The following is a 13,011-nucleotide window of genomic DNA, read 5'->3' as shown; positions in this document are numbered from 1 at the left end:
CGGTGTAGAAACAAACAGGAACCTTTGAAATGCCTTACTGCAACCCTAGCCACATCAATAAACTAATTCATTCCAGTTTATGACAATTGTTAACAAGTAACAATTCTCACAAAGAAGTTAAAGAACTGACGAACTGATTCAAAGGAGCAACCATTTTACTGACAATTTGAACATTTACAGCAATATCCGCTGCTTGAAAGCTTTGACTTAAACCAGTGGGAGAATGCACACTTGAAATTGTAAAAAACAAAATACATCAGCCCATTTAGATCTTACTATAAGTATAATAATCAATTATAACTGTATACAATATTTTATTATTTTTTAAGGTTCCCTGCGTTTACACTCTGAATGCCAGTCATTTATCTGGCGGTTTGCATGGATTCAAACGATGCTAAAACCCACGGAGAGTGGTGGCCACATTGTGATGAGTAGAAAAGAAAGAGAAGAGTGAGGAAAATGTAGGGTGTTTGCAACCAACATTGTTTTTACAACATTTAACAATAATTTCTCAACTGCACGTTTTCCCGATATAGTGCAGCCGTATAAAGGTAGATTACAGTGAGCTAGAATGATGAAGACAGGGGTTAAATGGAATCAGCTTTCTTTAATCCTACTTCGTCCAGCCTTTTTTTTACTTGTATGTCAAAATGTTGCTTGTGAACTGTTCCAATAAAGGCACTGAATGTCATAATTCTGACTTCAGTTCAGATGCTTTAAAACCCAATTTTTCCAAAAGATCCTCTCTGCAGGCTGTGACAGCTACCCCTAACCCACACTGCTGCTATCTGCTGCGTTTCCGCTGTTTAATGAGAAACAGATTATCGTCTTCTGGATACATAGGTCCACCCAGTTGTTTTTTAGCTGTCTTGTGGCCATGTTTCCTCTGTCGTTTCTTCTCTCCTTTCTGATTCTTTGATTTTGGGCCCCGACTCCTCTCTCTTCCAGTCATGCAAACACGGTCTGGACTCAAGTCATTGTGCCGCTCTGACATAGACAGGGGAACCTGTTTTGTTTTATAGCTTTTCTTCTTTTTCATTCTCTCCTCCTTGTTTCCCTGAGGCCGCCCCCCTCTGGGAAAGTCATCTGCTTCATCAACAACTAGTTTACTCAAAGGCAGTGGGTCTTTTGTGGTAGGTACGGGTCTTTTAGGCTTCCATGGTTTGGCACTGCCACCACTTCTGGGTAGTTTAACTGTCTTAATTTTGGGTGTATAAGTAGTAAAGTCATCTTCATTAAAGATGATGTGGTTTGGACTTTGTCTGTAGCTGTTTGGGATTTGGTGAGGCGTATGCTTATGGTGGGGGCTGTCTTTGTGATGATTGATTTTTTGTTTCTTCTTTGGTGGTCCTGGAGTTAGAGGGCCTGGAGATGCATCAGACAACATGCCATTTCTTCTCATATCTAGGGGAAAAAAAACAATAAGGGAAAGTTTAGGGACTCAAATGATTTTTACTTTGTTTGATATATAGCAGGATTAAGCGCAAATTATAGTGCCTTCCACACTTATTGGAACCCCAGGTGAAGATGTGTAGAAGATGTGCCTTGAAATGAATTCAGCTTTTATTGCAGCAACAGAATCTCACACTGAAAATGTTAGAAGAATTCACCCTTTAAATTGAGAACATTGTATGGGAAAAAAAAATTGAATATCACCTAAAGGCAACTTAAGCATTTTATCTCTACTTCTTTACTAATCACTGACCCATGGCGTCCTGTTTCTCTGGGGTATAAACATGACGAGACACAGACACCCCTTCTCTTAGGCACTCTTCAACATGGGAAAGACAAGAAAAGATGTCATTAAGTTTTGGAACATGTAAATTGATCTTTCTAAGTTAATAATTGTTATTTGCCTAAACCTGTTAATTTCTGCAGCTACAGGGGAAAAAAATAGGATAAATATTTGTAAACCCCCCTCATGCCCACTGTTCAGTAAGCTGGAGCATTTGTAAGGCTGTGGGACTGTTTCTCCACCAAAGGCCAAAAGAATCCTGTTAGAATGCATGTCATCGCTGAATATTTTAAATAAAAGACCTGTCAGGAAAATGAAGATACATCCTTTTTGAGTCTTTTAAGAATACAATGATCCGAGAAACTTGGCTAAATCAACAAAGAAATAGATCCCTGGACACAAAATCCACCTTCTATAATGGCATCGCCTTGATCTGAGCCATCAGAGCTAAAGAGTAGAGAGTATAAGAGAGGACCCAGGACTCTGGATGATCAAGAGAGATCATGCAAAGAGGAAAGGTCAAGGAGTCCTCTCTCTGTATGTTCCAACCTGGTGAAATATTCTAAAATAAAATTGTGAACTTTTTTTGGAAATGTTCTCACTTAGATTAAATCAGTTAATTGAACAATCAATCAACAAATTAATTGGGGACAAGAATAGTATTTAGTGGAAGCTCTAATTGTTTGTGTGGCTTTCCACTGGCTGGGTGTAACTTACCTTTAAACTTCATCTTTATTCTGTGCTGTCTGCGGTTTATGTCCTCCACAGTGTCATAGTGGTTGATGAATGGGTAGGTGGGATAAACCCCACTGAACATCCTCTGCCGTGTACATTCCTGAGGAACGTGTGCACAAACACACATTAACATGGAAATTACAGCTAATGCACCACCTATTTAATTATAAAGGAACATGTCAACCTGGAGGAAAGTACAGGATCTTATATTCTGACAAGAGTCTGACTGCTCCTGAATTAATTATATTCTAACCAAAGGTTGATCCTGACAAAAACAGACTTTTAGACTTTGGGGGCAATAAACCTGAGGATGCTGTAAATAAAAGGCTTATCTCTGAACATAAGCAAACGTTACATGCTAGCATAGCTATTAATAAGCTGGTCCTAACCTAAATGTTTCAGATCACAGTTCATTTTAATTAGACAAAACCACCAAAAACAATCTACACAATGTGAAAAGGTTGATACCCTCTCAACCTAATAACTGGTTGTGCTACTGTAGGTGGAAACAACTGTAATCAAGAGTTAGCAATAATTGTCAAAGAGCGTTTCGTATGACTGTGGAAAAAGGTTTGGCCCACTCTTCTTTGCAGATCTTTTTTTTTATTTAGCCACATTGGAGGGATTTAAAGGCTAAATCCATTTTTTCATGTCATGCTACAGCATCTCAATTACACTTAATTACAGGCTTTGACTAGGTCACTTCAAAACCTTCTTTTTTTATTTAAGCCATTCAGGGGTGGCCTTGCTGGTCTCATTGGGATCATTTTTCTGGTGAAAAACCCAAAGCACACGAACTGATGGCTGGACACCACTGGGATAAAGGTAGGCTCAAAATAAACTCCCAAACCTACTGCTACTTTTAAGAAGAACGATTTTATGCAGAACAATGCTTGATCACATGCATCAAACTACTTGCTAGCCAGTAAAGGTCTTAAAGGTGAAAGAATAATAACACGCCCTTCATGATCTAAACCACCCCCAGCAGTTCTGACTGTGTGTTTAGGGTCATTATTCTGCTGCAAGGTGAAACTCTCTGACCCAGTCTCAAATCTTTCAGACTCTCTAACAGGTTTTCTTTTAGATTTGCCCTGAATTTAACACGAGCCATGTTCCCACCAACTCTTACCACCTTCCCTGTCCTCTTGAAGTAACGCATACCCACAGCATGATGCTTCCACCACCATGTCTCTCAGTAAGGACGCTTTGTTCAGTGTAGTTTGTAGACTGCATGACTGATGGAATAAAAAACTAATAGTTATTATGCCAACAGATGTCCCCATCTGATTGTGGGAATCACAATCAGATGGCAGCTTTTCTGATGAATGATCTTCTGCTCTGTCCTGTCAGATTAGGCTTAGTCTTTTTGCAGTTGGGCCACATTCTGTCTGTTTTCAGATGATAGACTAAAACTTGCTCTATGAGATGAACAAGGCTTGTTATATCATTTAATAACATAACAATGTTTAAACTTCTCCACAGCTTCCCCCCTGACCTGTTTGCTGTGCTGCTTTGTCTTCATGATGCTGTTTGTTCACTAATATTGTGGCCTCTGAGACCTTCGCAGATAAACTGGATTTAAACTGAGAATAAATTACAAACAAGTGGATTCTGTTTACTAAGTGATAAATTCTGAAGGCAATTAGTTGCACTGGGTTTTATTAAGAGGTAGGGAAGTAGCAAGGGTTGAATACAAATGTACACCACACTTTTCACATTTTCCTTTGTAAAAAATAAAACAGGTCAAAACCAATGTGTCATTTTCTTTCTACTTAACAATTATGCACTACTTTGTGTAGGTCATAACATTCCAATAAAATGCAGACATTTTTGGCTGTTACATGAAAAAGGGGTGTGAATAATTTCACCAGCAATGCACACCCCAACCTGGATGGACAAAGAGACATTGAGGTACTCACGTGACCAAAGTGTCCTTTCTTGGAACAGTTGTAGCAGTACGCAGGAGACTGAGCGCGGTCGTCTCCCTGCTGCTTCACAGGAGGACCTCTCTTAGTCTGAGGAGAGAAAGGCAGTAAATCAAACCGGACTGCAATTATAAAACCAACATCTTTTACTAATTCACCATCTGTTTGGGTTTTGTCTACAAACAGGACACAATAAAACAGAGGTTCAGCCCTCCGGCTGTCTACCAGTCCCTCTCGCCTCTGCCATCATTCCCATGCTCTCCATTGTTAAGGACGGCTGAATATGGTCGCTGATATGAACTGCTGATTACCAAGGTATAGTTAGAGGCCTGTAATGACCCTGTATGATAAGTAAATGTGTGTGTGTGTGTGTGTGTGTTGGACACAGGGTCCCGTCCCCTATGGGCCGGTGTTCTGATGAAAGCCTTCCATGCTCCAGCGCCCACAGCAAATATACACTGATAAAGAGAGAGAAAGGAGACACAGGCCGAGTGCATTTACTGCTAATGTCTCACACACACACACACACACACGCACACACACACGCGCACACACACACACACGCACACACACACACACACACACGCACGCACGCTCAAAGCCATTCTCTGAAACACACAACCCAAAGCTGCACACACCGTCACACCTATGGTCCCCCGCCTCTCTCCCTCGCTCTGATTCTGAGATTACAAATGATTCGTGGCCCTCGTCATTTCTTAAACATAGCTCAGCTCACCTCCCCTCCCACCTGCACCCCTAACCCCCCCATCCGTACACACCCCTGCAAACCAACATCTACCCCTCACATTTGTTTTTTTTTTTCTTGTTCTCCCCTCTCTCCCGCTCCTTTCCGCATGAGTAGTTTTGCGGTAGAAGGGATGAATACTATTAGAGCGTCGCGTCATTATCGGGTCGGGCCTGCCGGGTCCATCTCCATCACAAAGGCCAGGAGATCACAGACCTCTCACAACCACACACACACACACATATTAACACTTGCATGTGCACCCTAAGGTCCCGGTCTCTAGCCGAGCCGAGCCGCGCCCCCACCCCCACCTTCCCATTCATCTCTCATGTAAATTGGCTGTAGGTCTCTTCCTCCCTGACCTTGGGCTTGTGTTATCTCAACACAGTCTGATCCAGGACATGGACTGAATGAAGCAAAGCACAGGAGAGGGAGAAAGAAGAAATTAAATCCCCTTGTATTCATCCACTAACCTGGGATAGTTGTGTGAAATGCTGGCAAAAAAGCTTTCTCTGAATGTGTGTGTCTGTCTCAACTAATATTAAATCAACGGGAGGAACATTTATCCCTGTAATAGTTCCACTCTTATAGAGCCCATCATGAGGACCTAAACAGGGGCAAACCCACAACTGGAGACCACAACTGTTTGGTCTCTTTCTCACAGTCTTGGAGGCATGACTTGACATATATGTAGTTTGAACCAGATATTTACATACACTGTATGAACACAGTTCTGACATCATACTGATGGTTTTCTGTGTCCCAAAGAGGAACATGCCTTGGTCAGAATGTGTGCATCAACCCCAGAACAGGTGCAATAGACCTTGTGAAGCTGGTTGAAGCTGGTCAGAAAAGGTCATTATCCAACAAACATGAGCTGAAAGGCTGCTCGGGAAGGAAGAAGCCATTACTCCAAAAGCCACATGAGAGAGCCAGATTACGGTTTGCAAATGAGGTCAGACTAAACCTTAATTTTGAGAGACATGTAAAGTTAATCATTTCGTGGAGAGGAAAAAGAGAGAAGCTTGCACGCCTGAGAACACCATCCCAACTATGAGGGAAGTAGCACCATGTTCATGCATTTGTTACTTCAAGGCTGGACTATTGTAATTCTTTACTATCAGGATGTCCACAAAATGCAGTTAAAAACCTTCAGCTGATTCAAAATGCTGCAGCAAGAGTTCTGATGATAATTAAAGAGAGATCATATTTCTCCTATTTTAGCTTCCCTTCATTGGCTCCCTGTTAAATCCAGAATAGAATTTAAAATTCTCCTCCTCACATATAAAGCCCTTAATGATTTAGCTCCATCATACATCATAGATCTGATTGGTCCATATGTTCCTAACAGAGCACTTCGTTCTCAGACTGCAGGTTTACTGATGGTTCCTAGAGTCTCTAGAAGTAGAATGGGAGGCAGATCTTTTAGTTATCAGGCTCCTCTCCTGTGGAACCAGCTCCCAGTTTTAGTCCGTGAGGCAGACGCCCTGTCTACTTTTAAAGCTAGGCTTAAAACTTTCCTTTTTGATAAAGCTTATAGTTAGAGTGGTTTAGGTTATCAGGGAGGGAGCCTTCCTCCCTCCCTGTTGGTTGGAGTAATGGGGAGTCAGGGTTAACCTAAACCGGCTCAGTTATGGTTGAAGTGCAAACACATCCTCCATTTCTGCTACCTGTATGACCTCTTCTCTTTTCCAATGGTTATAATCAGTCTGACAGAGGGAGGTATCCCAATCTTTGTGGTTTTTAGTATAAAAATGACCATCAGTGGGACCCTTTGTGAGGTGCCTTGAGACGACATTGCTGTAAATAAGCGCCGTTTAACTAAATAATCTGAACTAAAACTATCTGTGTAGTTATGCTGCTATAGGCTTAGGCTGCTGGAGGACATAATGACCACTTTCACCCTCTTCTCTACATTCTAACACTACTCTCCAATTTTGCATTATTTGCTGTTATTTCAGCTTTTAACTTTGTTCTCTCTTTTCTCTTCCTAGAAGCTACACCTGGTCTGGCTCTGTGTCTACCTGTGACACCTTTCTGGAGAGGGGCATCGTCTGAGCTTCTGCTGGCAACAACTTAATGCTCACCCTCTACCAATGATCCACATGGCCCTGTCTTTTAGTGTTTAACCCTTTCTCTCTCCTAGACATGGCGATTGACTGAGCTTAACTGTAACAAACTCTATATGCTCTCTTTCAGACTCTATCCTTGAAAACTGGCTCAGAGTTTATCTGTTCTTTCTTTCTAGGTGAAACTACTAAAGGAGCTACATCCATTAACATTTACTTTTCCTTCCCATAGAAAGGACTCCTGGATCAGTGCTTCTTTGTTCTCTTTGTGTCTCTGCTCTGTTCTCTCAAACCCCCAGTCGGTCGTGGCAGATGGCCGCTCACACTGAGCCTGGTTCTGCTGGAGGTTTCTTCCTGTTAAAAGGGAGTTTTTCCTCTCCACTGTCGCTACATGTATGCTCAGTATGAGGGATTGCTGCAAAGTCAACGCCAGTGACTGTCCACTGTCTCTACATGCTCATCCAGGAGGAGTGAATGCTGCAAGTCTCTGACTGGATGCAATCTGCTGGGTTTTCTTAGATAGAAAAACTTTTTATCTAATTTGAATAAATAACTGAATCTGACTGCACTGTTCAATGGTTAGGATTAATTGGAATGTATGTACCTGACTTTTGTGAAGTGCCTTGAGACAACATGTGTTGTGAATTGGCGCTATATAAATAAACTGAATTGAATTGAATGTTGTGGGGGTGTTCTGCTGCAAAAGGGACTGGTGCACTTCACAAAATATATGGCATTACAAGGAAAGAACATTATGTGGAAATATTGAAGCAACATCTCAAGACATCACTTAGGAGGTTAAAGATTGGGCACAAGTGGATCTTCCAAATGGACAATGACCCCAAGTATAACAAATAATCTTCAAATTGGCTTATGGATAAAAAAGTCAAGGTTTTGAAGTGAACATAGCAAAGACCTGATCTCTGTATTCTGGCATTTGGCAAACAAAATTTGTTTTGTTAATCCTAACTTACCTAAAACAGGAAAAGTTAAATCTGATTTATTCTTAGATAGACAAAAATAAGTTTTTTATATAATAAAATAAGTGTTTTATATAGTGTATGTATGTAAATATCTGGTCATGCTTCAAAGCCACCAAAAGATCAACCGCCAATATCTAACTGTTAGATATTGGCGGTTGTTTAACAAACCAATTTATGGAATTATGTTGGCCAAGCACAATAATCTGTCTCTTTAAAAGACTCTCGCTTTTTAGCTTTACTAACTAGCGTATGTCTCCCAGTCTGAGAGCCGATGCTGCTAAGTACAGTTCAAGTTATGAAGTTGTCTCTTAAACTGGGAAAAGGTCTATGCACTGATAGTCTATCCAACCATGTAGGCAAGTGGGATCTATTTCAGATTCTGCATGAAATCTAAGTTTTGTTTGAGTGAATGTGAAAGTTATGTGTTAACCCAAAGAAAACAGGACTAACACCGATAATAAATGAAAGCAAAATATATTCCAAAGGCTGGTTACACACACAAAAAATTTGATTTTAGCTCAAAGTTGCTAAAGTGGGGAGAACAAGTATTTAATACACTGCTGATTTTGAAGGTTTTCCCACTTGCAAAGCATGTAGAAGTCGTTAATTTTAATTATAGGTACTCTTTAACTGTGAGTGAATCTAAAACAAAAATCCAGAAAATCACATTGTGTTATTTTTAAGTAACTAATTTACATTTTATTGCTTGAAATAAGTATTTGATCATCTAACAGCCAGTAAGAATCCCAACTCTCACAGGCCTGTTAGTTCTTCTTTAAGAAGCCCTCCTGTTCTCCACTCATTACCTGTATTTACTGCACCTGTTTGAACTTGTTATCTGTAGAAAAGACACCTGTCCACACACTCAATCAAACAAACTCCAGCCTCTCCACAATGGCCAAGACCAGAGAACTGTGTGAGGACATCAGGGATAAAATGGTAGACCTGCACCAGACTGGGATGGGCTACAGAAAAATAGCCAAGCAGCCTGGTGAGAAGGCAACAACTGTTGGTGCAATTATAAGAAAATGGAAGAAGTTCAAGATGACGGTCAACCTCCCTCGGTCTGGGGCTCCATGCAAGATCTCACATCGTTGGGCATTAATGATCCTCAGGAAGGTGAGGGATCAGCCCAGAACTACACGGCAGGGCCTAGTCAATGACCTGAAGAGAGCTAGGAACACAGTCTGAAAGAAGACCATTAGTAACACACTACGCTGCCATGGATTAAAATCCTGCAGCGCACGTAACGTCCCCCTGCTCAAGCCAGCGCATGTCCAGGCCCGTCTGAAGTTTGCCAATGACCATCTGGATGATCCAGAGGAGGAATGGGAAGGTTTTGTGGTCTGATGAGACAAACATAGAGCTTTTTGGTCAAAGCTCCACTTGCCGTGTTTGGAGGAAGAAGAAGGATGAATACTACCCCAAGAACACCATCCCTACCATGAATCATGGAGGTGGAAACATCATTCTTTGGGGATGGTTTTCTGCAAAGGGGACAGGACGACTGCACCTTATTGAGGGGAGGATGGATGGGACCATGTATCGGGAGATGTTAGTCAACAACCTCCCTCAGTAAGGGCATTGAAGATGGGTTGTGGCTGGATCTTCCAGCATGACAGTGACCCAAAGCACAAAGCTAGGGAAACTAAGCAATGGCTCCGTAAGAAGCATCTCAAGGTCCTGGATCTCCAGATCTGAACCCAATCGAAAATCTTTGGAGGGAGCTGAAAGTACTTAAAAGAAAAAATCACAAAATATTATTTTCTGTATTTTTGTTTTAGATTCACTCACAGTTGAAGAGTACCTATAATTAAAATTAACGACTTCTTCATGCTTTGCAAATGGGAAAACCTACAAAATTCTCCACACTGTATATGCTTTGGATCATTTTAAAAAGGCCGTAAGAATTTTCAAAGTAGTAATTAAAGCCAACAGCCTATTCACCAGAAAAGTATCTTGGACTCTTCATAGCATGAGTCATCAGCATAATGTTCACACTCAATTACATGAAACTACAACACAAAGTCTGACTGGTGATTGACAGGTCCATTTTCCTGCTTCATTAAATGTATCTAACCTAAAAACTTACTATTTTTACTCTATAAATACTTCAATCAGCAGCATCTGCTTTGATGCAATTTACTGAGTTCTATAAAAATCAAACGATGGTCAGGGACAGACACTTTAATGCATAAACTGGGGTTCAAAACCGCAACCTGGTGTGCATTTCTTTTCTTTTATGTGTTACAAACCTTAGAGTGAAAATCTGGGTCAAGGTCAGAAAATGTAGATCAGACCAAAGAAAAAAAAACTATAAATTGTATCAACTAGAGAAAGTCTGATAGGTGCACTCCCATCATTTAAGTAATTAACAGATATCCAAGTAAAATATTTAGCCAAATAGCACAAAGTTCTGTTTATTTGTGGTGGTCCTGTAAAAATCTAATAATCTTTTTAGGTAATCTTCCTGCAGAAATACAGACAGTCTTATTGGCATCAGTAGTGCCCACACTCTCCTGATGTTTATATGGGTTGCTATTTTTAAAATTGGAGCCATTTTACCGATGCTTTATAAACACTAAGTCAGGAGTGTCAAACTCCTGTTCTCGAGGCCCCATGTCCTACATCTTTCAGATGTGCCTCTGTGCAAAAAAAACTGAATCAGATGTCTGAATTACCTCCTCAGCATCCAGTGACATTCTTCAGAGTCCTGCTAACATATGATCAAAATCTTGTCAAAAAGTCATATCAGCCCCCTAGTCTATTTCTAAACTTGGAATCCTCAGAAATTAGAAGGAAACTACAAAAACCACATCTGACTCCAATTACCTCAGACAAAGGACAGCCGTGCTTTTGCAACACATGGAGCTTCTGCAACTCTGCTGAAACAGAAAAGGTGGACAACCTCAAAGTAGACTGAACCCTGAAAAAACACTCATGGCTAGTTTTAGGATGTTTGTGTTGATCCAGAGGGCTTTACTGCGTGGACACACACATCCGACCATCCATAGCTTTTCATATGTGCACACACAAACACACCAGTGCTCTTACCGTCCCTCACACACACACACACACACACACAACTGCATTTTCCCACAGTTGTCCCTTCACATACGTCGCGTCTGACTAAGCCCCGCTCTACTCCTGCTCCTTGCCTTGGCTGCTGGTGGCAAAGCTGTGATAATCCTTCAGCCAACACAAAGCTCTGACTGTTACAAACTACAATCTGAAGGAACACACACACACACACACACACACACAGAGCTATCAAACAAAATCCGAGGAGCAAACAGGCTTGAGTGAGTGTGTATGAGGAGAGGGGGTGGGATCTGAACAGTAACGGCTGGTGGGAGCATGGGGGCCGGGACCAGCAGCACTGTTTTGCATATATTATTGCAGCAATAGGGAGAGGTTTGCATATGTTACTGGACACTCAGGGGACCAACTCTGCCTGCTTTATCATATACAGCAGCTCCACTACCCAACATCAGACTACTGGGCTCATACCAAAGCAAACATGCCCCTGTGGCATGTGGGAGAGAAGCATGCCAGTGTGTACATATTAGGTAAATAGGAGGATTATACTCAGGGTGAGAAGAAATACCTGGAAGGTAAACATCTTCTCAGAGGCAACATAATAATGCACTGGATGCATCGTTTTTAATCCCCTTCAATCTCATTTTTTTTCTAACTCTCATTGTTAAACTAGCAAAGTAACATAATGACTTTTACTCAGGAAAATAATTTGTTTAAGACGGAGATGTACACCAGAGAGGAGGTGGGTCACCTTAGTACCAAGATCTGATTCTTGCTGCCTTTCAGAACCAGAATGAGGTCCTCCCTAAGTACTCAAAGATGATACCAGTCCACTAAGAACGTTGTATCTCCTCCCGTCAGTCAGCAACTCTGAAGGAAATCTGATTTTTTTTTTCCACTGTTATAAAATAAAATAAACAAAAAGATCTGAGCCGTGATGACAATACGATGCAGGGGTGGAGCAGGGTGGGTTGCCACCTCTGGAGAAAAACCCTCTTTTGGGGCAGGAGCTGGCGGTAATCTGGTCACACCGTGGAAGGTCGAACAGAGGAAACAAGCTAACCCATTCAAATGCAAGTTGTACGCATTCTATTCTTAGCACTCAATGCAGAGCCCACAAGCCTCACTCTGCTGTCACCAGCGTGAGGCCATGTTTTTATGGAGGTACCCACTTATTCCCCACCAGTCAGACAGAGACGGCACATGTGGACACCGGAGACGGGGATTTAGATGTACTACATACAGATGGACAGAGTCGCATAGGCACCAGGCGGGACGTTAAACCCTAAATTTACATCTCAGCCAACCAAACACACATCAAAATCAACACCATCCTGCTAAGCAAAAAGCCACAATGGCCTGCAACGCCTGCAAGACCTCTGATAACACTGCACCTGTGCGTGCATGAGTGTGTGGGTGGGCAATGTGTGTGCATTCCTATAGTTCTATATATGTATGCAACAGCCTATTGAAGGAAGTCTGAATAAAGAAAGTTGGGGCGCTGTCTTCCTCCAAAAGGCTTTCCATCCGTACGTATTTATTTAGGTTTTTCATTTTTATCTGAATTTAAACTATTTTTATTACCAGATTAATAATTCTGGTCCCTGAACTGCTCAATCAGAGCTGGGTCAAGGCAAAGCAAGCCATGCACCTGCTGAGGACCCTCGGGACCACTTGAATTCAGAGATACACTAAGCTGGCTTTTCCTGGCCAATGCCAAGGCCTTCTTTGAGGTCTGACCGATCGATTTTGACCAATTCAGATTTTTTCTTTATGACAG

At 41.6% G+C, this 13,011-nt stretch overlaps 1 protein-coding gene across 1 annotated transcript in view; it reads right to left on the bottom strand.

Annotated features, from left to right (window-relative positions):
- Positions 1-137: 137 nt before the first annotated feature.
- Positions 138-13,011, bottom strand: part of zcchc7 (zinc finger, CCHC domain containing 7) — a 67,099-nt gene continuing 54,225 nt past the window's right edge. The window contains exons 8-10 of the mRNA XM_047366950.1: positions 4,390-4,485; positions 2,453-2,570; positions 138-1,404 (exon numbers count right to left, since the gene is read on the bottom strand). Coding sequence (XP_047222906.1) covers positions 785-1,404; positions 2,453-2,570; positions 4,390-4,485 — 834 coding nt within the window. The 3' untranslated portion in view covers positions 138-784. The remainder of the gene's footprint in view (positions 1,405-2,452; positions 2,571-4,389; positions 4,486-13,011) is intronic.

Source organism: Girardinichthys multiradiatus, chromosome 5, assembly GCF_021462225.1.
Source record: "Girardinichthys multiradiatus isolate DD_20200921_A chromosome 5, DD_fGirMul_XY1, whole genome shotgun sequence".
Classification (NCBI taxonomy): domain Eukaryota; kingdom Metazoa; phylum Chordata; class Actinopteri; order Cyprinodontiformes; family Goodeidae; genus Girardinichthys; species Girardinichthys multiradiatus.
The sequence above is the reverse complement of the archived record's forward strand: the minus strand, read 5'-3'. Positions and strand labels throughout refer to the sequence as shown.